Here is a 23,825-nt window from a genome sequence, read left to right as displayed (position 1 = left end):
GTTTGAGCCCAGGGCATTCATTGCTGAAAGGGCAATTGAAATTGGGCCTGGTGGCACGTGCCTGTCATCCCAGCTCTTGGGAGGTTGTAAACAGGTGGATCACTACGAGTCCAATCTAGTAGTGGGACCCTGAATACCCTGTAGACCCTATCCTAAAAAAAAAAAGAAAGAAAGAAAAAAAAAACCATAATGCATAGATGGAATATTTGGCTTGGGAAGGCCGGGGAGAGAGCTGCTCTGGATTAAGAGAGACACAGGACGTTCACGAAGAATAATGGAACTTGACCTTAGGAAGTAAAACCGAGATGTGCTGCTTCCTGTTTTGGGGGTCATGAGAAATCCACTTTAAGATGGCCTCAAACACAGCATCCTCCTGTTTGACATTGAGCTCGTCCTTTTCTATGATGTCCTTGAGCTCGGTGACCGACAGCTCCAGGAACTCGGCCGAGACCTTCACCATCTCCTCAAAGTTGTGCAGGATGAACATGTAGGCCTTCTGCCGCAGCTCGGGGCAGTAGTAGTAGTCGGTGAACTTGCAGATGCCGATGCAGTTGTCCAGGCACAGTTCAGACTTGAGGAATTCGCAGCAGCCCCGCACGATGCCCATGATGTTGAACTGGTCAGCGGCCGCCAGCAGCCTCTCCACATTGTCAGGGGTGATGGGCACGGTGCGCGTGTAGGCATACTCGATGATCAGCTTCATCATGTCGGGGGAGATGCCGGGAATGTTGTACACTTTCTTCTCCGTGTTGTTCCAGCCACTGGTAAACAAAGCTCTGGAAAAGACAGAAGCTGGCAGCCTGGGAGCACTTCTCACTGGCGGCCAAGTCCTTGCCCCCACCCTCCTCTCCTCCTGCAGGTGACTCTGGACATTTTCCAACAGGCACATGGTGAGTAGGTTGGGAATGAATGGATCTGAGGAAGTGGGCTGGGACCAGGTGTTGTGGTGTGTGCCCCAAATCCCAGCACTCTAGGAGGCTGAGGCTGATCTTTTGCGCCTTCAGCCAGGCCAAATTCCCAAGATGTTATATCAAAAATATAATATCAAAAATGGGCTGAGGAAGCTGGGGAGACAGCTAAGCAGCACAGCCCCTGTCTGGCAAGCGCAAGGACCTGAGTACCAGTACCAAAAAAATGGGGGGGGGTGCTGGATACAGCTCACCACAAAGGGCCTGGGTACAATCCCCATTCCTGCCAAAGAACAACAAAGCCCTCTGGGCTGGGCCCAGCCCCCAGCTGACTCCCACTTCCACTCCCCACTGCCCCCTCGGCCCCTGAGCAGCCCCATGTGCTCCCCAGGCCTGGGAGGTCCCAGATCTCTCACCACTGAGGGCCCAGGTCTTCACTGGGGTTTGAGTTGGAAATTGGATGAAAATTTTAAAAATCCAGCCTCCCACTCTCTGGAAGCCGGCTGCGCCCCAGAGGGCAGGCAGGGCCCCATGCCGAGCCCCAGGCCATACCTGAAGTAGGAGCTGCAGCTACAGAGGATGTTCTTGTGGGCGTTGAACTCGAAGCCATTGACCTTGACGACCACGTCGCAGAGCTTGCCCTCCAGCCGAAGCTCATTGAAGATCTCACAGGTCATGGCGCTCATTTTCCTCTCCATGTGAGGCTGGGGGAAGCGGGAGGAGGCCGAGGCGCCCTCCGTCTCCATGGCTCCCGGGAGCCAGCGGGGAGAGGCTGCTGTCCTGGGTGTGGCGAGGGTTGGGGGCCCCTGCAGGCAGCTGTCCCTCCCTTTCCCTACTACATCTTTCATGTCCGGCCCAGCGGGCAGCCCAGGTTCCAGAACCCTGGTAGCAGTGAGGTCATGGCAGGATTGTGCGCTCACCCATGCCCCGGGGGTTCTGGAACTCGGCCTGGCCTGGCCCAGGCCCTCCGCCCTTCCCACCTGTCCTGGGTCCTGGCTCGAGACCATGGCCACCAACACCACAGAACAGTTTTGATTGATTCTATTTTCTTTTGCCCCCTCTGGACTGTCCAGGTCTCCACCTCTGCAGCAGCTGCCCCAGGCTCCCCACATGCTGCAGGCCACCTAGGGACAAGGGCTCGCACCTCACACCGGGGGCGCTTGACTGATGGAAGCACTTGGGAGGCCAAGGCAGGAGGATCCCTGGGTGTCTGAGGCCAGTCTGGGCTACATAGTGAGTTCAAGGCCAGCCTGAACTACATAGCAAGCCCCTATGTCAAACAGAAAGACAGGAGAATGATCAAATCTGCTCATCAGCTGCCCAGGGGGGCTCCAAGCTGCTGAGCTATCTCTCCAGCCCCCGGCCTTGTTTTTTGTTTTGTTGTGCAAAATTCAGATTGAGCCCAGGGTCTTTGTACTAATCTACATCCTGGCCTTTTCTTATTTATTTATTTGGCAGAACCAGGATTGAACTCAGACCCTTGTGCTTGCCAGGGAAGCACTTATTCTACTGAGCCATCTCCCTGGTCTCCGGCCTTTTCCTTTTCTTTTTCTTTTTCCTTTTTATTTTGAGATAGGGTTTTACTAAGTCGCTAAATTGCCCAGCCTGGGTTTGAACTTGTGACCTTCCTGCCTCAGCCTCCCAGAATGCTGAGTTTCAAGACTGCGCCACCTGTGGTCTGCATGACCGCTCCTTTCTCCCTGCTCTGGGTATCAGTAGAGTGCCAGGCACTGCCAGAGAGACATTGTGGACTACAGCTTCATCACCAGCCCTGGACCAGACAGCTGCCGGGGTGTGTTTGCTCTGGAAAACTTGGCAGGAGAGCACGCCTGTCGTCCCAGCTGCTCAGGCGGCTGAGGCAGAAAAATCACAAGTTCGAGGCCAGCCTGGGCACTTCAGCAAAACCCTATCTCAAAAACACAAAGGGCTAGGGATATAGCTCAGTGGTACAGCGCCCTTGGGTCCATGCCCCAGTCCAGGGGTAGGAGTGGAGGTGGCAGGAGGCCCCACAGCGGGGCGGGTACCGCGGAGTCCCCCCCAAGCCACGCCCGGCTGCGGGGACTGCGCCTGCGCGGTGCGGCTGCGGGGGCGTGGCCTTCCTGGAGCGGCTGGCGTGCAATGGCCGAAACGGTGAGGCGGGAATTCGGTGGTGCGGGTCCGGGAGGAGAATCGGGGGCCCCACGCTCGCTCATCTGCGCCCCACACCCCTCAGGTGCGGGCCCTGTGCGCGCCCACCGTGCGGATGCGGCGGCCCGGGAGTGTGCAGGAGCGGGTGCGCGCGCTGCGCCGGGCCGGGGGCGGCTGCCTGCAGGTACGGGGCTGGGGGGCTCTGCCGGGACCCCGCATTGAAAGCGAACGCGAACCCCGACGCTGCGACCTCGGGGGTCTCATCGGTCACCCGCCCACTCAGGACGCGGGGATCCCCTGGGGGCCCTCCTCGCTTGCGCTCCTCAGACCTCCTGCCAAGTGGCAGCCCCCCTCGGCCCCCCCCCCGTGCTGTGTCCCCCGCGCTGTGTCCCCCGCGCTGTGTCCCCCGCGCCGCCGTGTCCCCCGCGCCGCCGTGTGCCCCCCGCCGCGTGCCCCAGGCCCGGTGGGCACCGCTCTCTCCCTGCCGCAGGTCGTGTCCGACTTCGACATGACCCTGAGCAGATTCTCGCACGGTGGGAAGCGCTGTCCCTCTTCCTACAGTGAGTGTCGCACTACCCTGCCCCTGCGGCCAGGTGACGTTAAAAGAACAGGTCAAAGGAGTTTTGTTTTTCTAGATATTCTGGATAACAGCAAGGTGGTCAGCGAGGAGTGTCGCAGACAGGTGGGTCCGTCCCTTTGCTGGCAGCCTGCACCTCCCGCTACTCCTGGTTTAGATCCAGCGATGCCCAGGACAGAGGCCTGAGAACGCTGACCCTCTTTAAAACTGGCTTATCAGATCCATGTAATCTTTTTTTTTTTTTTTTTTTTGCGGAGCTGGGGATTGAACTTCAGACCCTTGCGCTTGCCAGGGAAGCGCTTATTCTACTGAGCCATCTCCCCAGCCCCCTAGTCTTTTATTTTATCTTTTATTTATTTATCTATTTTTTTTGCGGAACCGGGGATTGAACTCAGGCTCTTGCGCTTGCCAGGGAAGCGCTTATTCCACTGAGCCGTCTCCCTGGCCCCTATTTTATTTGCTGCAGTATCTGGCTGTGCAGCTCAGACTCCTAGTGACCCTCCTGTCCCAGTCTTCCCAGCGCTGGGATTACAGGTGAGCACCACCACACTGGGTTTCGGTGCTCAATGCCTCGGCCTGGAAGGGCCAGCACGGCATGCGATACCAGGGATCAAACTTGGGTCCTTGCACTTGCCAGGGAGTCGCCTAGACTGCGGAGCTATCTCCCCAGCCCAGATCTGTGTAGTCTTTTTTTTTTTTTTTTTTGTCAGATTCCGCTTCTTTCTCTTCAGCCCCAGGAACTGAGCTCAGGGCCTTTGTACTGAGCTGTGTTCCCAGCCCTTTTAAACTTTGTACAGGGTCTTGTTTGGTTTTTTTTTTTTTAATTTATTCGTGGGGGTGGGCAGCTCAGCCCACCAGGGGGCGGGGCTGGCTGGCCTGTGGTACTGGGGATTGAACCCCGGTCCCCGTGCTTTGCTAAGCTTGTTCTAAGTAGGCGCTTTAGACCACTGAGCCATCTCACCAGCCCCCAGGGTCTTGTTGAATTGCTAAATTCCTCATGATCGGCTCAAATTTGAGAGCCTCCTGCCTCAGCCTCAGAGTGCTGGGATTACAGGTAGGAACCATCATCTTGACTGGATGTGTGGGTTTTTTCTTTCTTTCTTTTCTTTTCTTTTTTTTTTTTTTTTTTAAAGCAGTTTAATCCTCACTACTGCAAAACTAAAAAGAAAACATGAGTTTGATGTGTTTTTTTAAAAAAAATTTTTAAACAGTATCTTTCTATGTAGTGTAGGCTGGCCTTGAGTTCACTCCGTAGCCCAGTCTAGTCTGGAATGCTCAGGGATCTGACTGCACCAGCCTTCCAAGTGCTGGGATTGCAGGGACGCACCCCCACACCTGGCTTCTCTTTCTGGTTTTTTTTGTACTGGAGATCCAACTCAGTTCCTAGCGCTTGCCAGGCAGGTGCTTAGGCCTGCCGCTGAGCTGTCTCCCCAGCCCTTCGTTTCTAACAGACGTTAGCACGAAGCCAGAGCAATGCAGAGGAGGAAGTGTTCCCGCGACTTCCACACCGTCTCGTGCATGTGCGTGTGTGGGAGACACAGCGGCCAGTGAGTCCTTGCTGCTTGTGGCCTGACAGGCAGGCTAATAGCAGAGTAAATCCCGACCCCGTGAGGCACAGTGGAGGCAGCTCCGAGCCCCCAGGGTGGGGAGAGAGCCCGGGTTGGGGCCCACCTGGACTTAGGAGATGGCAGAGGTGGGTGAGCGTTTGGAAAGGGTTAGAAAAGGAAAAACCAGCCGGGGACGGGGTGATGCACACCTGTGGTCCCAGCACTCTGGAGGCTGGGGCAGGAAGGTTGCTCGGACTTCGAGCTCAACCTGGGCTACAGAGTGGGCTCAAGGCCAGCCTGAGCTGCATAGCAAGACCTGGTCTCAAGAAAGAAAGGAGAAACCTGGGACTTGTAAATGCTACAACCTGAGTGACAGCTTGCAGGAGCCGATGCCATCGCCTGAAGTTTCACTGCCTTGGTTTGGTTTGGTTTTCACAGTACTGAGGTTCAAAGCCAGGATTTCTTACTGTACCCCTGAGCTACATCCCCAGCCCTTTTAATTTTATATGTCTTGCTGGGAACTGAACCAAGGTGCTTGCGTATGCTCAGCAAGGCCTGTTTTCTGAGGTCTCGGTGCGGCCCAGCCTGTCCTCAGGCCTGCAACCCTCCCGCCTCAGCCTCCTGCGCCCGGGCCCGCAGGCCTGCACCACCAGGCCGGCCAGTGGTTTCTCTCAGGCTCATGGATTTTCTCCTTGCGGCTCTTGCAGCTCACCGCGCTCTTTGACCACTATTACCCCATCGAGATCGACCCACAGCGGGCTGTGGAGGAGAAGCTCCCCCACATGGTGGAGTGGTGAGTGGCCTGCCAGACAGGGCGGGCGGATGGCGTGGCCAGGAGGACTCCGAGGCTGTACCTCCTGAGCTCTGCCCTACGGTAGCAGCGCCAGCGCTGCCGCCACCAGCACAGCTTTCCAGGCGCCGGGCCCGGGCTGCAGGCTAAGGCTGAGTGAGAACAGCGCTGGGGCCCGTGGGAGGGACCCGTTCCTGTGTTGGTGCTGCTGTCTCAGTGCCACTCCTGGGATGTGGGACAGCACAGGGCTGGCGGTGCTGGAGCAGGACAGGCGTGGCCCGGCAGAGGCCAGCGGCCGGCAAGGGCTGTCCTGCGCACCCTCCGGGTGGAAGGCAGAGGGCAGGAGGGCCGGAAAGCACACAGGAAGGCCTGGCTCTGTTTTGAGGCAGAGCCCCCGGAAGCCGGCCCAGCTCTCGAGGACAGAGCCTGCTGCCCAGCTCAGACTGCTTCTCCCTTTTTTTAAATTTATTTTTTGGTGGAGCCAGGGATTGAACTCACACCCTTGTGCTTGCTAGGCAATCACTTATTCTACTGAGCCATCTCCCCGCCCCCCTCTTCTCCCTTTTGTTGCCCTCTTGCCCTCCTTATTTCCAGCACTGGAGACTAAACCCAGGGCCTTTGCAGTGAGTGACATCCCCAGCCCTTTTTGTTATTTTTAGTTTGTATTTCTTTCATCTTACTGTATCATTAAGTTGTCTTTTTGTTTTGTTTTATTTTTATTTTTTTATTTTTCAACAAAAGGTTGTCTAAACTTAGCTCGCACTTGAGCTCCTCCTGCCTCAGCCTCCCCAAGTGCCTGGGTTGTGGCGTGGACCACCACCACACTGACACCCTCTTCCCTTTAAGGATGGCTAGGGTCCCTTCCAAGGGGCCTGGCTCTCGTAAGAGGCCTGGTGGCCTCCGCATTGCTTGAAGGTGGGGCTCGGGTCGATGCAGGTGGACCAGGGCACACGAGCTGCTGTGTGGACAGAAGATTCCACGGCTGCAGATCCCTGACGTGGTGCGGGAGTCGGGAGCCATGCTCAGGTTAGCTCCCAGAGCTGGAACCACTGGGCGGGGGGTGGGGGCCAAGTGCTGGAACCACCCAGCACCCTCGGCAAGAAGAGCTGGCCTCCAACTTTGGTTCCTGCTGGGGAGGAGCAGAGCCGAGGCAGAGGCTGGAGAGGCGGGCCAGGGCTGCAGGGCTGTCCAGTGTCCTCCCCTGTCACAGCAGCGGAGACTTTGGGGGTACTCTGGAGTAGCAGATGGAACTTGTGTGTATGCAGGGGTGGGGAGCCAGTCCAAGAGTACTCTGCTGCTGAGCAACATCCCCAGCCTTCATGTTATTTTTTATTTTAAAATTGCCCAGTCTGCCTTTGAACTTTTGACCCTCCTGCCTCAGCCTCTTGAGCTGCTGTGATTATAGTGTACACTACCACCCCTGGCCTGGCCACTTTTCCTGAGCAGAGCTCTGTGCTGAAGCCTGTTTTGTGGCAAAGTCTCACTGCCTGGGATAGCTTATGAACTGGGGAGGCTGAGGCAGGAGGGTTGCTGAGCTCCATCTCAACCTGAGCTACATACTGCAACCCAGCCTGAAGAACCAGAGAGCGAGAGGGCACAGGAGCGCTGACAGTGGCATTCTGACCCCTCATCCGCAGGGAGGGCTATGAGACCTTCTTTGACACGCTGTACCAGCACGACGTCCCGCTGTTCATCTTCTCCGCCGGTGTGGGTGACATCCTAGAGGAAGTGATCCGGCAGCGGGACGTACTGCACCCCAACATCCACATTGTGTCCAACTACATGGACTTCAGTGATGATGTGAGCCCCTGCCTCGGCCAGGCAGGCGGGTGGGCCCTGGGGGCGGGCGGGCGGGCGTGGCCGTGGCATCTGTGCCTGCAGGTGGTCACCGGCAGCCCCTGTCTGAGGCGTCCCCCTGGGGACTTGCTGCGTGGCAGCCTGTCCTGCCCCAGCCCCAGAGGAAGCCATCTCTGCTGTGTCAGCAGACAAACAGACCTGTGTTCCTCTGGAATAGGCTGGCATGGTGGTGAACCCCAGTGACCCCAGGTGTTCAGGAGGCCGAGGCAGGGGGATTGCCAACATCATGGCCAGCTTCGGCAATTAAGCAAGACCCTGGCTCGAAGTAAAAGATTAAAAAGGGTCAGGCACGGTGGCACACACCTGTGCTCCCGGCACTCAGGAGGCTGAGGCAGGAGATCATTGTGAGTTCAAGAGCAGCCTGGGCCACAAAGTGAGCTCAAGGCCAACCTGAGCTGCAGAGCGAGACCCTGTCTCAGAAAAAGACAAAGCCAAACAAACAAACAAAAAAAAGATAGGGCCGTGCGTGGAGCTCGGCAGTGGTGCCCTCTGAGCGTGCTGATGCTTTATTTGGAGAAACAGGCCAAATGTGGCAGCTGGGCACCAGTTTGCCAACCTGGCCTTGCCTCCTGTGAAATCCTGGCATCATCTGTGCATTTAGGGTTCCCTCCCCATGCCATACGCTCCCTGACCACTGTCCTGTGCCCTCTCGGTCCCCAGGGCCTCCTGCAGGGGTTCAAGGCCCCGCTCATCCACATCTTCAACAAGAACAGCTCCGCGGGCGGCAGTGCCAGCTACTTCCGGCAGCTCCAGGGCAGAACCAACATCTTGCTCCTCGGGGACTCTCTGGGGGACCTCAGCATGGCAGACGGGGTTCCAGGGGTACAAGACATCCTCAAGATCGGCTTCCTCAATGACAAGGTGGGTGGGACCGCACCCTGCCCCAGCTTTTTTTGCACAGGGGCTTAGGCTCAGAGCGGGAGGGGTACAGGAGGTGGTCCCAGCCGGGTTCGGGCCCACAGGTAGAAGACGCTGGCCAATGTCCCCACTGGCGCAGACTTGTGCCAAGCACAGTCCTGATGGTACCGAGGTCTGTGACCCCTGCTGCTGCCCTGTTGGCTCTAGCCAAGGGCCTGTTGTGGCCACTCCAGCCCTGGCCCACCTGGCTGTGTCCCCATGGCAGGACCCCATGGCCTCTGGCTCTGCGGGTGTTAGGAAGGCGGCTGAGTCAGGCAACCTGGGACTCAGGGCCTGGGCGGACACCTGAGCACCTTGCGCCTCACTGCAGGTGGAGGGGCGCCGTGAGCGCTACCTGGATGCCTACGACATCGTGCTGGAGAGCGACGAGACGCTGGACGTGGTCAACGGACTCCTGCAGCACGTCCTGTCCCCAGGGGACTGAGGAGGCACGGGGCTCCTGAGCCTTCACAGACTGTCCCCGGGGTAGAGCCCAGGGACCCCTCCTCCTCCCACATGTCCACCCCCGTGATCTCTGCCCATTGGCATCCTGTGGCTGCCTAGTCCAGGGATTTTTTTTTTTTTTTTTTTTATAAAAAGCTGTATTTCATCGTGCCTGACGAGCGTGAGGCCCTGAGTTCAATTCCTAGTACCCAAACAAAAATGCTGTATTTCACACAAATAGAAGGGTAAGCAGATGGAAATTAAAAACTACTGTCCGATCCTGGAGGCCCGGGAACCTCCGAGGCTCTCGGGCTCCTTGGAACAGGATTTGAGAACCCAGGGGTGCGTGCAGATATGGGGGTGGGCGCGGGGCTCTAACCCGGGATGGGGTGATGTCCTGCCAGCGCCACCATCAAAACTGGCATCGGCAGGGAGGAGCTTGGTTGGGGCGACCCTGTCTGGGGAGCCCTGCAGGGACCCATGTGGGTATGGATCTCCCCCAAGACACCACCTTCTTCCTCCTGGGCCCTGGCGAGGGCCACTAACAGATTACCAAAGACCACAGGGGTCCCGGGGCCAACGGCCTGTAAGAGCACTTTATGCCAGGGCACCCCACGTCCTTGACCTGGATCACTATCCCTCCTCAGCCTGGTGACCCCGGTTCTCTACCCTGTGACACACTCGTGGGCATACCAGCTGCCCTCAGAGGAGGCCTTCCTCAAACACTTCCTCCTGAGGTCTTGGGCTGGGGCAAATGGGGGTCCTGAGGAGGGGAAGGGGAGGTGACACCGAATGCCTGTGGGCGCCTTCACCTTTGATCATTTTCCTGTTAGCTGCCGTGCTGAGGACGGAACCCGGCCTCCCGCGTGCTAGGCAAGTGCCACATCCCTGGGCCACATCCGCTTCCACTGGAAGACGAGGGGCTGGGGAGATGGCTAAGTAGAGTAAGCGCTTGCCAGGTGCAAGGACTCGAGTTCAATCCCCAGTTTGGCCAAAAAAAAAAAGTATCACTCCCATTTGAAGACGAGGTCTCGCTAAGTTTCCCAAGCTGCCAGTGAGCTTGTGATCCTCCTGCCTCAGCCTCTCGAGTGGCTCCAGTGCTAAGCAAGTGGATGGCGTAGGTGCACCTCCCTGGGCTCCATGCTGGGGACTGGAGCTCGACAAGAACACTTCTGGCCTCAGGGTTCTCGAGGCCATTGCTCAGCACTGCTTTGACCCAGGTGCTTCTGTTAGACTTCAGGCAAGGTCACTATCTGAGAGCAGTGTGTGGCCATCCCAGGCCTCCCAAGCCTGCTGCTAGGGGCAGGGAGTGCCGTCCTTTCCCTTGCCGGCCATCATGGCTCCTGAGCCTGTTGTGGTGCCCTCCTCTAACCCCAGCACTGTGGGAGGCTGAGGCAGGAGGGTTGTAAGTTTGGAGACCAGCCTAGATTATACAGTAAGATCTTTCTTTTTGTCTTTTTGAGAGAGACTCTTGCTATGCAGTTCAGGCTGGCCTTGAGCTCACTTTGCAGCCCAGGCTGCTCTCAAACTCAGAACAATCTTCCTGCCTCAGCCTCCCAAGCTTGGGGGCACCACCATGCCCAGCCGTAGTTAAGACCTTGTCTCAACAATAAAAGATCTTAAGTGTGTTCTTTCTATCACTGTAACAAAGGATTTGAAATAATCAATTTAAAAGGAGAAAAGGGGGATGAGGAGACAACTCGGCAGTCTAAGTGCCTGCCTGGCAAGTGCAAAGACCAGCGTCTGATCCCAGGTGTCCCTGGTACCCCATGCTGGGCCAGCCCCAGAAACCCACCTGTAATCCCAGCGCTGGGGAGGCTGAACCAAGAGGATCACTACGAGTCTGAACTGCATAGTGAGACCTATCAAATGAACAAAAAGAAAAAGGTTTATTCTAGTTTAGGTTTGGTGGCTGGCTGGCTGAGGAACCTACTCACCTCATAGCTGCTGGATGCAAGGGAGAGAGACCAGGCCCATGACCTCAAGGCCCCAAGTGACCTGAGCTCTACCGGGGTCCCCCCTCATCTTGGGACATCCTCAAGATGGGACATCCAGGAGCTGGGGAGAAGGCTGAGTAGAAGGCCCTGAATTCAATCCCCGGTACCACAAAGAAAAGGGGCTGGGGAGATGGTTCAGTAGAATAAGTGCTTGCCTAGCAAGCCCAAGGGCCTGAGTTCAATCCCCAGTTCCTCAAAAAAAAAAAAAAAAAAAAGGACGTCCAGAGCAGACTGCAGCATGGAGCTGGGACTGGGGTGCATGGGCAGTTTGGTGCTTAGAACCATCCCAGCCTGTCCTTGGGAGACCGGGTCCTACCCACGGTGGTGACAGAGGCCAGGCAGGTGGCCCAAGACGAGGGACCTGAGCCCAGGTCTCCATCTTCCGGCAGAGGGAGAAGAGCTGGTGACACCTGGTGGCCAGGAGCAGTGGGCTGGGCGCCACAGAGACTGCAATTACAGGCACGCTGCTAGACCAGGCAGGCAATTTAGCAAGGCCCTATCTCAACATAAAAGGTCAAACAGGCTGGGGTTTGGGTCAGAGCCCTGGCGCTGGTTCTGAGCCCTGGCGCTGGTTCTGAGCCCACACGGGGGCCCCTGCTCCCCAGAGACCACCTCCTGAGACCTGTGGGTGAACCTTTTATTTGTCACGCGAAGGGAGTGAACACATCTGGCCTCTGGTGCCGAGCTGGGGAGATTTCTCTCCTGGCCCTGAGGTCAATGCGCCTCCATCTCTGCCTGCGCAGAAAACCTTCCTGGGTTCCCACAGACGGGAGTCTCTGAGAGGGGAGGATGAGGGGTGCAGAGCCCAGCCTGCGCCGAGCCCCTGGAGGGAGGGGAGCGGAGCAAGGGGCAGGTGGAGCCCAGCAGCCCCTTCCCAGCAGCCAGGCCTGCGGTGCGGCAGGGCCAGTGTGACGGGGATAAGCCGAGCTGGTCCTGCCACGACCCTAGTGACCGACAAGAGGGCCAGCCCACGCCGCGAGCCACCAGCGGCTGTGACCCCGCGTCTCGGGGCCAGGGCCCAGCGTGCCTGCTGTGGCCCCTCCCACAGCCCCGGGTCTCCCAACAGAGGGGTGCTGCTGCGGCAGTAGAGTCCCGCTGCCGCTGTCTCCACGGGCCTGGGCCTCAGAGCTCCTCGTGGACGCGCTCCTGGTCCTCTTCCGACTTCAGCTTGAGCTCCGCGGCCGTGATCTTGCCGTCCTGGTCGCGATCCTGGTTCCGGAACATGTCCCCGATGGTTTTTTCAGGGTCCTGCCCAGGCAGCAGACGGCCCCTGCCGTCCTGCACCTGAGCCTTGATGAAGACGGAGAACTGCAGAGAAAGGCGGGTGAGGGTTGGGGGAGCCATCGAGGGGAGTGCGGGGGTCCCGGGGGAGGCCCTGGAAGTTGGGGCGCTTCCCAATGAGAGGGGAGGAAGGGGTCTCGGGGGCGTGGCCTACGGAGTGTAGGGGATGGGAGGGCCGACTGCTCCGTCCCGGAGAGCACGGAAAGGGCGTGGCCTGTTGGTGGGAGGGTGTGGCTGCGGGCGTGGCCCGACGGAAGGCGTGGCGGCGGGATGGGAAACAAGGCTGTCTGCAGGAAACCCCAGCAGGCTGGGTGGGTGTGCTTCAGGCAGGGTGGGCATTGTGATGCGTTAGGCCTCCCCGCGCTAGTTGCCTGGCCTTGGGGGTGGCCGAGTTCCTGACTCACCTCCTCCAGGGGGACCTCTCCATCCTTGTTGAGATCCATGTCTTCGAACAGACTGGAGGGAGGGTCCTCATGCCACACAAACAGGTAGCCGTCGGGCAGCCCGTCCTCCCGGGACACCAGCTCCACCTCGAACAGCAGCACCGCACTGCCAGGCACCCCGCGGGCTGAGGGCAGGGAAGCACGCCATCAGGCCTCCACAGCCAGCCAGCCTGCCTGCGGGTCTGCTTCCCTCCTGGGACATGGGATGTTTACACAACTGTGCAGGGTCGCTAAGGTCCTACTCCCCTTACCCCCGCCTCCACCTCCACCCCCACAGTCAGGGCAAAAAGTACCAAACCCCGTGGCCCCCGGCCTGAGCCTCTCACCTCCGCTCTCCCCGTGTGCCAGGTGCGGGGGCACCACCAGCCGCCGCCGCTCACCCACACACATGCCCTGCAGTCCCCTGTCCAGCCCCTCGATCACCTTGTTGGCACCCAGTGTGGTCTCCTGGGGAGCTCCGTAGTCGTGGCTGGTAGAGAGCAGGTGCCCGTGTCAGTTCTGGCCCAAGACACACCCGCAATTCCAGAACCATCCTCCCAGCACCCTGCAGACACCCGGGGAGCAGACTTCGAATCACCACCTCCAGTTGCTTCCCTGCATGGTCTGCAGGGCTCCTGTCACTTCCTGTACCACCTCCTCCCTTCCCTGCAGAGGAAGGGGTCTCATGCCTCCTACTGGGGAGGGACTGACAGGGACCGAGAGCAGTGAGAGCAGAGCTGGAATGGGGTGCTAACTGGGACCCCGACCCACGAGGAGAATAGCCTGGTGCCGTCCATCAGCGAGCAGTTGTAGTGGTAGTGGATGAAGTCCCCAAGCTTGGAGGTCTCATTGCAGGGCTCTGCAGGCCGGGACAGGGTCTCGATCCCCACGGGGTCCGCGGGGTTGTGAAAGTCAATGACAAGCACATGAAACACAAGCACGGCAGAGCCCGGGATCTTGTTTCCTGAGGCCAGGCAGGGAGGGGTCAGCTGGCCACAGGGGACAGAGACCCAACCCCTTTCTATTCTCACCCTGGGGACCCGAGCAAGGACAGGCTGTTTCCAGTGCCCTTCAACTGGTGGCATCTTGCAAACCCTCAGGACTGAGCCAGCTGACCAGATGGGTCTAAAACCCAGGCTCGCAAGCCTGCAATGCCAGCACTTATGAGGCTGAGTCAGGAGGATCGCCACAACTGGAGATCAGCCTGGGCTACATAGTGACTTTAAGGCCAGCTTGGGCTGTAAAATGAGTTCAAGGGCAGCTTGAAATGCAGAGTGAGACCCTGTCTCAATTTTACATAAAGAAATTCAGGCCTCTCTGCTCCTGGGGCTGCACGGTCTGTTTGTCCACAACCACTCTGGCTTGTCCCCTTGGGCAGGCTGGTGGGTGGGGACTGCCCTGGGGGAGCTGGGGAATGCCCTGCCACCTACCAGTGCCGTTCTCCCCGTAGGCCAGGTGGGGGGGCACGGTGATCCTGCGGTGCTCGCCCATGCACGCGCCCTGCAGGCCCTGGTCCATGCCGGGGATGATGTAGCCCTGCCCGATATAGGTGTCGTAGGTGTGGTTGCGAGAGTAGCTGCAACAGAATGCGGAGGCCGCGAGGGGTCAGTGGAGCCCCTCCCCTTCCAGAAGCTCAGAGGGACAGGCCCTGCCCTCCTGGGACCCTCCGAACCTGGAGTCGAAGGGTGTGCCATCCATCAGAGAGCCGTTGTAGTGGTACCGCATGAAGTCCCCGGGGGCTGCCTTGCGAACACAGTCGGCCGGGACCGCCAGCGTGTCCACTTGGGCCGTATCCTTGGGGTTGTGGACATCCACCAGTAGGACGTGGAAGACCAGGGAAGCCTGTGGGGGGATCACAGTCCCTGGGGAGGGGACAGAGCTTGAGTGGAACAAGCAGGGAGCAAACAGGCTCAGGAAGGTCCAAGTGGGCATCCTGCACAAGCCTAGGTCTGGCGCCATCTAGAGGTCAGAGTGGGTCCTCAGCCACCACCAGGCGCGCAGCGCCTGTGTCTGAGTCAGAATAAAGCCGCCTTTCTTCTCTTCGAGGCCATCGCCAAGTGTTGGATTTCACTCCTACCTGCCTGCCTCCTTGGCCGGAAGCCCCTTTGCCCCACCTGAGCGACAGCGCCCCTCTTCTGAGGCCTCCCACGTCCCACCCGCCCTTACCGTAGCCCTTCTCGCCATAGGCCAGGAACGGGGGGACGGTGACCCTCCTCTTCTCCCCCGGACACATGCCCTGCAGGCCCTGGTCCATGCCCTTGATCAGCCAGCCGGAGCCCACGTAGGTGTCATAGGTGCCGCCCCGACTGTAGCTGCAGGGACAGAGGTTCGGTGCTGGGGGACCCTCCCCCGCCGACCCCCCTCCCCCCCTGGCCCTCCAGACCCTACCTGCTGTCGAAAGGCGCACCGTTCAGCAGGGTGCCATTGTAGTGGTAGCGCACGAAGTCTCCGTCCTGCACCATGCGCGGGCAGAGCGGCGGCCGCAGCAGGACGCTCACCTGCACTGTGTCCGCCTGGTTCCACACATCCAGCAGCACCACGTCGAAGTACAGGGTGGCGTCGGGGGGGATGAGCCCCGCTGCGGGTGGGGCCGGAGGTCTAGCATGTCCCCCTCCTCGCTCCCCCACACCCTTGCCCGGACTGCCAGGACCCCTGACTAACCACCCCACGCCCGCGCGCGCCTCTCACCCACGCCGATGCTGCCGTAGGCCAGGTGCGGGGGCACCACAAGGCGCCGCCGCTCGTTCACGCACATGCCCATGAGCCCACGGTCCATGCCGGTGATCAGCCGCCCCACGCCCACCACGATGGCCACCAGGCTGCTGCGGTCGTAGCTGGGGTTGGAGGGGATGGGGTGGGGTGAGGGAGACCCACAGCTCAGGTGCATGCAAGGGAGGTTCCCACCCCTCACCCGCGGTCTCGCTGTGCATGCACACACCGCGCTCCCAGAACACCAGTGGCCACCCTGCCTCCCCACACCTCGAGACACCTCAGGAGGCCTGGGCTCTGCAGGTGGGGTGGTGACAGGTGGGCACTACTTCAGGTCACCGAAAGGCACGGAGGCCAATGAGCGTTTACTGTACACTTACTATAGGCCTGATTCAATGCTTGGCACTTTACACTCATCTTTTTAAAATTTTTTATTTACATTTATTTGCCGTTCTTGAACCCAGGGCTTCTACACTGAGCTGCAGCCCCAGTCCTTTTTTTATTTGAAGCTGGGCTCAAACTTGAGCTCCTCCTGCCTCCACTTCCCAGTGGCACAGCATCGTGCCCCGCTCACGTTCATTACCTGAGTGAGCCTCACAGCGGGGCCCATTGCTTGGCCTTGCTCAGGAGGAGACCAGAGACCCGAGACTGGCGCCCCCCAAGCGCCCACGGCTCCCACGCGGTCCATGAGCTCCAAAGCCCACATTTGGGCCGGGGCCCAGGGATTTGCCCAGGAAAGAGAAAGCAGAGCCGGCCAGAGGTGAACATAGGATCGGCGTCGATCTTCACCAAGAAGGTCTCTATAAATTGCCCCTGCTTGTGCCTGTTTTCGATTGTACATTTGAAGCAAAGGGAGGATGCAGACTTTAATTCACTCACAGGAGACCACAGGCCAAGTATGATGATGGATGTAAAGTTCACAACCAGCCTGGGCGCTAGAGTGAGGCCCTGACTCGAAAGCAAATGAAAAGATCCAAAGGTTGGAGGTGGTAAAGAAAGGTTTCAGCCAGGGCTGATAGTACATTCCTATAATGTGCTCCCAGCACTCAGGGAGGCTGAGGCAGGAGGATCACAGATTCAAGCCCAGCCTGGGTAACTTAGCAGTTAGTGGAGTTAAGAAAAGAGAGAGAGAGAGAGAGAGAGAGAGAGAGAGAGAGAGAGAGAGAGAATCAAAAAAGAAAGTTGAAGGTCAACTATTACAAACTAGGCCCCTGCTAAGCTCCCAGGGACGCCAACAGGAAAGCCACCCCAAGCCTGTCCCTCTCCCACTCCATGTGGAGGGCTCCTTGCTGTGTTCCCAGCTAGTTTATATCAGTGCTGTCCTGGCCTGGCCTGGGTAAGGCATCCCTGTCCTGAGCTCCCGGAACATCTCAATCCAGCCTGAGCAAGCCAGCCCTCAAACTCAGAGCCCACATCCCCATGCACAGTGCAGTCTGGATTCGAACCCAGGGCCTTGCACGTGCTCGTACTTTTGCCCTCCACACTGCGGGCCCTGAAGTCAGGGCTGAGACTTCAGGGCTAAGCTGTGGGTGTAGGCAGGGTCTTTGCGGGTGACACTGTGGCACAGGGGGTTCCTGTGGGAAAGTCTGCCTGGCGGCTGGCACAATCCTGCCAGGTCCCTGCAGACCACAGTGCAGACGGGAACCAAGGCTGGCAGGATGGGCGGTGGTGCCAGCCCAGTGGAGCTAAAATGGAGGAGGTGGGGTGTGAAGCGGCCTGAAGGGAGGTGGGAGGCTTCTCAGAGGTGAACTGTGTGTCCATCTGCCCGTGTGACATTAGGACACTGGCGGACAGGGGAGCCACAGAGCTCTGCCCACCTTGCTCCATCCTGCTGTGTCCTGCATCTGCCCGGTGGCTCGCCACCTTCTCCATAAACAGCAGTAACCAAAGGGCCAGGATGGGGCTGGGCAGAGCAGGATGCACACCACCCGCCTTGAGCCTCCGAATAAGGGCAGCGGGGTGGAGCAGTTTGGCGGACTATCAAAGGCTGCAGAAGGGAGCTGGGACTCTGGAGTTGGGGCAGGGGTTTCTTTGGAGACTGGGGTCTGGGATGCCCCTCCCTCATGCTGTTTGTGGTTAGAGGGTCACAGAATGAATACAGGGACCCAGAATGTAAAAGGAATAACAAGCTGGGTGTGGTGCTGTATGCTGGTGATCCCAGTACTCTGGGAGGCTGAGGCAGGGTTGCCAGTTTGACCAAAGCCTGAGCACGTAGTCATCTAGCAAGAGTCAGGAAGGGAGCTCACGACCCGGCCCAGGTTGAATTTCCAGTACCACGCTATGGGGGAGGGGCACTAAAGGAAAGCCAGAAGGAGCCTTGTCCAGGGTGCCCCACCATTACCTGGAGTCAAACTTCTTGCCATCCTCGAAAGTGCCATTGTAGTGGTAGCGCACAAAGTCCCCCATCTGCACCTCGCGGGGACAGGCCCTGGGGATGTGGTACCGCTCGATCACCACGTCTTCCAGGGGGCCCCCGGCCAGGCTGGCGCGGCCCAGCGCCTTCCCCAAGGCCTGCAGAGCCAGCAGGGCCTGCAGCAGGGGCCACCGGCCGGGGAAGCCCGTGCGGAGCATGGTGCTGGCGGGGACGCAGCGGAGCAGAGACCGAGGCGGCAGCCCCTGCTTCCCGGGGCTGACTCCCTCCCTTCCTGTCCCCCACCTCCACCCTGGCCAGTCCACGTGGAAGGGGGGCTGGGGACACTGAGCTGGCCGGGCGGGAGGGGAGCAAAACTGGAGGCCGGGCTGGGTATGCGCCGCAGGAGCCCCGCCCTCGGGGTCCCCTAGGTTCCCGGTCTCAGGGGCGGAGGCTGGGCCGGAGGCGGGGAGGGAAAGCTGAGAAGCGGAGCGTACTCCAAAAAAACTTCGCTCGAGGTCCTTTTCCGGAGCCTCCGGGTCCTAGAGCCGGGCGGGGGCTTACGGTGGCTTCTGCGGACCCCCAAATCCAGGCCCCCTGAGGGTGAGGCTAGGCCGCGTCTCCGCGCCCACCTGGCAGACACGGTCGCTGGGAGGTGGTGGCGTGGGTCCTGAGGTCGTGGGTGCTGAGGTCGTGGGTGCTAGGAATCGTGTGTGCAGGGGATCTTGGGGGCTGCGCCGTGCAGGGCGCGCAGGGGGTCAGGGCGCGGCGGGGCGGACAACCCCTGTGGCCCGCGTCCTGGGCCCGCCTCCCACTGCTCCCCTGTCGTGGGGGCCGCTGGCCGTGGGGAGGGACTTGGCGAACTTTCGCGCGGACGTGCAGCGAGCCCCACGCGCTCTCAATCTTCGGGGAGCCCCACGCGATTGGGCGTCGGGGCGCGCTAGGAGCCTCAGCGGGAGGTGTGACCCCCAGTAGAGCCTAGCCGCTAGGGATCAGGGCGCAGGGCGCAGACCCGGGCAGAGAGAGGGCAAGGCACAGGGTGCTGGCGTGTCCGTGCGCGACCTCGTGCGCGGCCATGACGGGCCGGGCGCGCGCGCTGCTCGGCCTCCTGCTCCCGCTGCTGCTGCCCGGGCGGGGCGCGCGAGCGCAGTACGAGCAGTACAGCTTCCGCGGGTTCCCGCCCGCCGCGCTGGCGCCGCTCGCCTCCGCCTACGGCCGCGCGCTCGAGCTGTACGAGCAGGGCGAGTGGCGCGAGAGCGCGCAAGGGCTGGAGGCGGCGCTGCGGCTGCACCGCCTGCTGCGCGACAGCGAGGCATTCTGCCACGCGCGCTGCGGCGACCCCGGCGACCCCGGCGACCCTGACGGCCCCGGAGAGCCAGACGGCGGCGAGTCCTGGGCGCAAGAGCTGCGGCTCTTCGGCGCCGTCTTGCAGCGCGCCGTCTGCTTGCGCCGCTGCCAGAGTGAGCTGCCGGCCTTCCGCGTGCCCTACCCGCCGCGCCAGCTGCTGCGCGACTTCCAGAGCCGCCGGCCCTACCTGTATCTGCACTATGCGCTCTTCAAGGTGAGCGCCGCCGGGAGAGCGCACGGGATGGGCGTCCGGGAGGCACGCTGCGCCCCGCCGACCGCGCGCTCCTCGCCGTGCGCTCTGTCTAGGACGACCGGCTGGAAAAGGCGGTGGCCGCGGCATACACCTTCCTACAGAAGAACCCCAAGCACGAGCTGACCGCCAAGTATCTGGGCTACTACCGGAGCATGGTGGATGTCCCCGATGAGTCGCTTACCGACCTGGAGGCCCAGCCCTACGAGGTGCGGAGCAGAAGGCCCGGAGCTGCGTCCCTGCCCCGAGCTCCAAGCGGAGGAGCACAGGTGCTGAGGTCCCCGATCTCCATGTCCCCAACCCCCAGGCCGTGTTCCTCCGGGCTGTGAAGCTCTACAACAGTGGTGACTTCCGCAGCAGCGCCGAGGACATGGAACGTGCCCTGGCCGAGTATCTGGCCGTCTTTGCTCGATGCCTGGCAGGTTGCGAGGGAGCCCAGGAGCAGGTGGAATTCAAAGACTTCTACCCCGCCATAGCAGGTACCGCCCACCGCGGGCCAGAAACACCCGAGTGCCGGTGTGGAGCAGCTTCACACAGGCGGGTGGACAGGGGCCAGGGCTCACGGGTGTTGGGTGCAGGGCATCCCAGAGGGAGCTGGGAAGGTGCCAAGCAGATGCCCTTGGGGTGAAAAACCCCACTACCTAATCCCTGGGACTTGAACCTTCGGGCAGTCCTTCTTCCCCTGTAGGAATGGGGCCCTGCCCTAACTTGGGCCTCTTTTAGAATGCCCCCCACCTGGGGTGCGGTTGAGCTGGTGTCTTGGTGTGCCAAGCATATCACCCACACTACTCTTCGTGATGGCCCTGGGCACCTCCTGGGCTAGAAGGCCTGTGCAGAAACTGGACCTGGGGCCGTTTCTCCTGTGGTGCCCCAGCCCCCTCCCTGTCTTCCAGATCTCTTTGCAGAGTCTCTGCAGTGCAAAGTGGACTGCGAGGCTGACCTGACCCCCAATGTGGGTGGCTACTTCGTGGACAAGTTCGTGGCCACCATGTACCACTACCTCCAGTTCGCCTACTACAAGTGTGAGCTGTGGGACAGCGAGGATAGCATGGGGTCTGCCAGAGTTGGGGTGCTGCCCCACAGGTGGACGGGCCAAGTTTTGTGGGGACAAAGGGAAGCACTTGGAGGCCTTCTGCCAACAGCTAAGCTCTGGCAGCTTACAGAGCCCTAACTGCACTCCATGCTGTCCCCACATGCCCCACCCACTCTACAGATAGGGAAACTGAGGCTGGTAGAGGGCAAATGTTGTGGCTGCAGGACAGCAGGGCAGGAGGGACCACCAGGGTGCAGAGGCTGGGGTTGGAGCAGGGGTCAGGAGGGCCTTGCTGGTTCGTGACAGGACCTTGGAGAGACCCTGGTCCTTTGGTGCCATCTTCCTCCTGACGCGCTGGCCGGCACTGGCACTGGCACTGTGAGCCACTTGGTGCCTGGCTCTTACTACAGAGGCTCCATTATGGCTGTTGGTATTGCTGCTGGGTGGGGCACAAGGGCCCTGGGCAGGGAGTGGGCGCTTCCCCAGGGACCCCAAAGGGTGACTCTCACTGTCCCACTGCCCATAGTGAACGATGTGCGTCAGGCCGCCCGCAGTGCCGCCAGCTACATGCTTTTTGACCCCGGGGACAGCATCATGCAGCAGAACCTGGTGTACTACCGCTTCCACCGTGCACGCTGGGGTCTGGAGGACCAGGACTTCCTGCCCCGGGAGGTGGGTGACTCTTTGGGGCTTCCGAGGAGGGGAGACACTCAGGTTACAGCTGAGCCTGGGTTTAGGGACCAGTGCCGAAGTCGTGTGGCCTGGGTATGTGGCTGAGCCTTCTGACAGCGTTGCTAGCACGTGGCATGAGGCAACAGAGCCACTTTCCTCGTGGGTGGTGGACACAGCTGATGGGTCCTGACGCTCTTGCCCCCTGGAGCCTGGAACTCCAGAAGCCTCCCCAGCCCAGAGCTCCCAGTGGCTCTGACTGCGTGATCAGCCCAAAGCTGCCATTGCTCCCGGGTCCCCTGCTCACCCACGTCCTCTCCCCCAGGAGGCCTCGCTCTACCACAATCAGACAGCTGAGCTGCGGCAGCTGCTGGACTACTCCCGCGCGCACCTGCAGGCTGATGATGAGGTCAGCAGCCGGCCTCACAGGCTGTGGGGCTCACAGACCTGCCCGCCTGCTGCCCTGGAGTCCCCAGGCCCTCCTGCACTGCCCTGGGTCTGGCTCACACAATGCCTCCCTCCCTGAAGGAAGGTCCTGGGCCCTGGTTCTGAGCCCTGCTATTTCGGCCTTCTCTGGACTTGGCATCAGGAGCCTGGGCTTCTGTCCCAGTCCCCATTTGGGGCAGGACCCAGGCCACCAGAGCCACCTGCCCCAGCCCTTCCTCCTGGGGACCAGGGGCGGGCTGAGACAGTGAGTGGTGGGGTAGTGTGCAGTGGCTGCAGGCTAGGATTCTGTCACATCTGTCCCCATTGCTTGGCTCCTTGGTGGACTCAGGCCAGTCGTAGGGAATCTCCCCACTTCTCTAGCCACCCCAAGGGGCGACAATGCCCTGCTCATTTTGTGCAGGTGAAAGGTAAGAGAGACCAAGAACATCTGGTGTGTGGTGGTGCATGCCTACCATCCCAGTATTTGCGGGGGAAGCTGAGGCAGAAAGATCCAGGTTCAGGCCCAGCCTGGACCACTCAGCAACATATTGAGACTCTGTATCAATAAAGAAGGGCTGGGAACATAGCTCAGGTTGGTGGAGAGGCCCTGGGTTCTGTTCCTAGCACTGGAGAAAGTAAAGATTGTGAAGCACTTGTAGAGGCAGCTTAAAGCCAGAGTCTGGCAGTTGTGACCCTGTTTCTTTTTTCTTTCTTTTTTTGTTTGGTGAAACTGGGGATTGAACTCAGGCCCTTGTGCTTGCCAGGCAAGTGCTTATTCTACTGAGCTATCTCCCCAGCCCCTTGTGACTCTGTTGGTGACTGTCACCTTCGGCTTGCTGCCTACTGTCTGATAGACCTCAGGTGGGAGGCTGGGCAGGTAGGAGAATGGCAGTGCCCATCCCTAGGTCTCACAGGAAGAAGGCTGCCCCTGGAGCAGAGTCATCAGCAAGGGTCCTGGAGCCCACACCTGGCTCTGGGGGGCATAACTGGAGTTGTCTGGGCTGGGCAGCATAGGGTGGCTGTGGCCTGGGCAAGAGGGATGAGGACAGCACGTGCTGAGGGTCACAGGGCCAGACCCCCTCATTAGGCCACTTTGGGGTCTGAGATGGGGCAGGGGTGACCTGGCCCTGGGGAGCCTGGCTGGGCTTGGGCCTACAGTGACAAACTGTCACCCCCATCCGGGGTCTTCTAGATGGAGCTGCAGGAGGCGGAGCCATCCCCAGAACTGGGACAGCCCCTGTCCGACGCAGAGTTTGAGGGACTTGGGGACTACGAGGAGGGGCTCTATGCAGACTGGTGGCAGGAGCCAGATGCCAAAGGGGATGAGGCCGAGGCTGGTAAGCGTGGGGCCTGGGCCCCCCTCTGGCCTTGGCGGGTGGGGCTCCCCACTTGCCCTGGGGCCATGATTGGCTGAGATCTGTCCCCACGTCCTCCGTCCTCCAACAGGGACAGGACCTAGGCCTCTGCTGAGCAGGACTCATCCTACCCTCCCTTGACTCCCCTTTTCAGAGCTAGAGCCTGAGCTGGCATGAGAAGAGGTCATCCCAGGGGTCACCACGCCCCTCCCTCCAGAGCTCAGGAAGCTGGGGCGCAGCGAGGACTATTTATGAAAACCTGACTGTGGACGCTGCTGGCCTGTCCCTGCCGAGGGCACCGCTGCCTCTGATGTGTCCCGACCACAGGATGGTAGGGCGGTGTGCGGGGCTGACGGAGTCCGCCCGCTTCCTGGACAACCTCCTGCAGGAGACTCGGCCACAGCTGGAGTCTCTGCCCGAGTGGCAGCGGGGCTGCGGGGCTGCGGAGCCCTGGAGCAGGAGTCCAGGAGTTCCGGTAGACAGTGGGTGCTCAATAAATGCTCGTGTTGGGGCAAAAGACAGCGCCTGGGGTCCTGCGTAGGCGAGGTCGAGCCTCACGGGCTGGGGACGGCGTGCGATCCCAGGCTGGCCACAAGGGGGCGCAGGGCGCGGTCTCCCCAGAAGGCCCAGGAGGACTGCAGGGTGGGTCCGGTTCCTCTCTGCGGGGCACCACTGCCCTTGGGCGGCCTGTGGGGTTGCGAGTGGGCGCCGGTCCCGGGGGCTGCCCTGTCCTCCCTCCCCTGAGGTACCTGGCCCCGCCCCTCGGTGGCCAGGAGAACCCCGGGCCCTGCCCAAGCGCCTGCTAGGCTGGAGGCCAGAGTCTGTCTGCAGGGACCTGG

General features: G+C 60.4%; 5 protein-coding genes across 8 annotated transcripts in view; 3 read left to right on the top strand and 2 right to left on the bottom strand.

Moving 5' to 3' along the window:
• Klhl10 (kelch like family member 10) overlaps nucleotides 1–1,778 on the bottom strand; it is a 6,863-nt gene extending 5,085 nt beyond the window's left edge. Inside the window, exons 1-2 of the mRNA XM_004633763.2 lie at nucleotides 1,461–1,778; nucleotides 287–776 (exon numbers count right to left, since the gene is read on the bottom strand). Of these exons, the coding sequence (XP_004633820.2) occupies nucleotides 287–776; nucleotides 1,461–1,756 (786 nt within the window). The 5' untranslated portion in view covers nucleotides 1,757–1,778. The remainder of the gene's footprint in view (nucleotides 1–286; nucleotides 777–1,460) is intronic.
• Klhl11 (kelch like family member 11) overlaps nucleotides 1–11,301 on the top strand; it is a 27,168-nt gene extending 15,867 nt beyond the window's left edge. The window contains exon 4 of one of the 2 annotated variants that reach the window (XR_002821590.1): nucleotides 11,264–11,301. The gene's annotated coding sequence lies outside the window, so the exon portion shown is untranslated. Of the gene's footprint in view, nucleotides 1–10,067; nucleotides 10,091–11,263 lie in introns of those variants that run through there. The other variant, XR_002821591.1, reaches the window with a different exon arrangement.
• Nt5c3b (5'-nucleotidase, cytosolic IIIB) lies at nucleotides 3,072–9,306 on the top strand. Its single transcript, XM_023718196.1, has 8 exons — nucleotides 3,072–3,219; nucleotides 3,526–3,595; nucleotides 3,671–3,717; nucleotides 5,867–5,952; nucleotides 6,886–6,975; nucleotides 7,587–7,749; nucleotides 8,467–8,667; nucleotides 9,035–9,306. Exons 1-8 carry the CDS (start codon nucleotides 3,151–3,153, stop codon nucleotides 9,146–9,148), a joined length of 840 nt encoding a protein of 279 aa, XP_023573964.1. The 5' UTR covers nucleotides 3,072–3,150; the 3' UTR covers nucleotides 9,149–9,306.
• Nucleotides 11,302–11,772: 471 nt separating the features above from the next.
• Fkbp10 (FK506 binding protein 10) lies at nucleotides 11,773–18,627 on the bottom strand. 3 transcript variants are annotated; one of them, XM_023718194.1, is made up of 11 exons: nucleotides 18,539–18,627; nucleotides 17,898–17,984; nucleotides 15,536–15,681; nucleotides 15,236–15,425; nucleotides 15,014–15,159; nucleotides 14,520–14,709; nucleotides 14,278–14,423; nucleotides 13,619–13,811; nucleotides 13,195–13,337; nucleotides 12,830–12,993; nucleotides 11,773–12,452 (listed from the first exon to the last, which is right to left on the bottom strand). In XM_023718194.1, exons 2-11 carry the CDS (start codon nucleotides 17,960–17,962, stop codon nucleotides 12,267–12,269), a joined length of 1,569 nt encoding a protein of 522 aa, XP_023573962.1. In that variant the 5' UTR covers nucleotides 17,963–17,984; nucleotides 18,539–18,627; the 3' UTR covers nucleotides 11,773–12,266. The 3 variants fall into 3 exon arrangements, with proteins under 3 accessions (XP_023573962.1, XP_023573961.1, XP_004633961.1); XM_023718193.1 differs by having other exon boundaries at nucleotides 18,471–18,552; XM_004633904.2 differs by lacking the exon at nucleotides 18,539–18,627 and having other exon boundaries at nucleotides 17,898–18,401.
• A 340-nt stretch (nucleotides 18,628–18,967) lies between these two features.
• On the top strand, nucleotides 18,968–23,577 carry P3h4 (prolyl 3-hydroxylase family member 4 (non-enzymatic)). The gene is made up of 8 exons (XM_023718195.1): nucleotides 18,968–19,467; nucleotides 19,560–19,712; nucleotides 19,811–19,982; nucleotides 20,397–20,525; nucleotides 21,063–21,208; nucleotides 21,531–21,614; nucleotides 22,824–22,968; nucleotides 23,141–23,577. Exons 1-8 carry the CDS (start codon nucleotides 18,982–18,984, stop codon nucleotides 23,161–23,163), a joined length of 1,338 nt encoding a protein of 445 aa, XP_023573963.1. The 5' UTR covers nucleotides 18,968–18,981; the 3' UTR covers nucleotides 23,164–23,577.
• The last annotated feature ends 248 nt before the right edge of the window (nucleotides 23,578–23,825 follow it).

This window comes from Octodon degus, unplaced genomic scaffold (assembly GCF_000260255.1).
Source record: "Octodon degus isolate 3935 unplaced genomic scaffold, OctDeg1.0 scaffold00056, whole genome shotgun sequence".
Classification (NCBI taxonomy): domain Eukaryota; kingdom Metazoa; phylum Chordata; class Mammalia; order Rodentia; family Octodontidae; genus Octodon; species Octodon degus.
This window is presented reverse-complemented; position numbering and strand designations above follow the sequence as displayed.

What these genes read in the sequence shown, in the direction of transcription:
- Nt5c3b (XM_023718196.1), top strand. Translation starts at nt 3,151, where the DNA reads ATGCGGCGGCCCGGGAGTGTGCAGGAGCGGGTGCGCGCGCTGCGCCGG. An exon ending in CTCCCCCACATGGTGGAGTG is followed by an intron (nt 5,953 to 6,885) that starts GTGAGTGGCCTG and finishes GGGTCGATGCAG; the next exon opens with GTGGACCAGGGCACACGAGC. An exon ending in TCGGCTTCCTCAATGACAAG is followed by an intron (nt 8,668 to 9,034) that starts GTGGGTGGGACC and finishes GCCTCACTGCAG; the next exon opens with GTGGAGGGGCGCCGTGAGCG.
- Fkbp10 (XM_004633904.2), bottom strand. Translation starts at nt 18,127, where the DNA reads ATGCTCCGCACGGGCTTCCCCGGCCGGTGGCCCCTGCTGCAGGCCCTG. An exon ending in CTATGGCGAGAAGGGCTACG is followed by an intron (nt 14,710 to 15,013) that starts GTAAGGGCGGGT and finishes TCCCCTCCCCAG; the next exon opens with GGACTGTGATCCCCCCACAG. An exon ending in CTACGGGGAGAACGGCACTG is followed by an intron (nt 13,812 to 14,277) that starts GTAGGTGGCAGG and finishes GCCTGGCCTCAG; the next exon opens with GAAACAAGATCCCGGGCTCT.
- P3h4 (XM_023718195.1), top strand. Translation starts at nt 18,982, where the DNA reads ATGACGGGCCGGGCGCGCGCGCTGCTCGGCCTCCTGCTCCCGCTGCTG. An exon ending in CCAGTTCGCCTACTACAAGT is followed by an intron (nt 20,526 to 21,062) that starts GTGAGCTGTGGG and finishes CACTGCCCATAG; the next exon opens with TGAACGATGTGCGTCAGGCC. An exon ending in AGGACTTCCTGCCCCGGGAG is followed by an intron (nt 21,209 to 21,530) that starts GTGGGTGACTCT and finishes CCTCTCCCCCAG; the next exon opens with GAGGCCTCGCTCTACCACAA.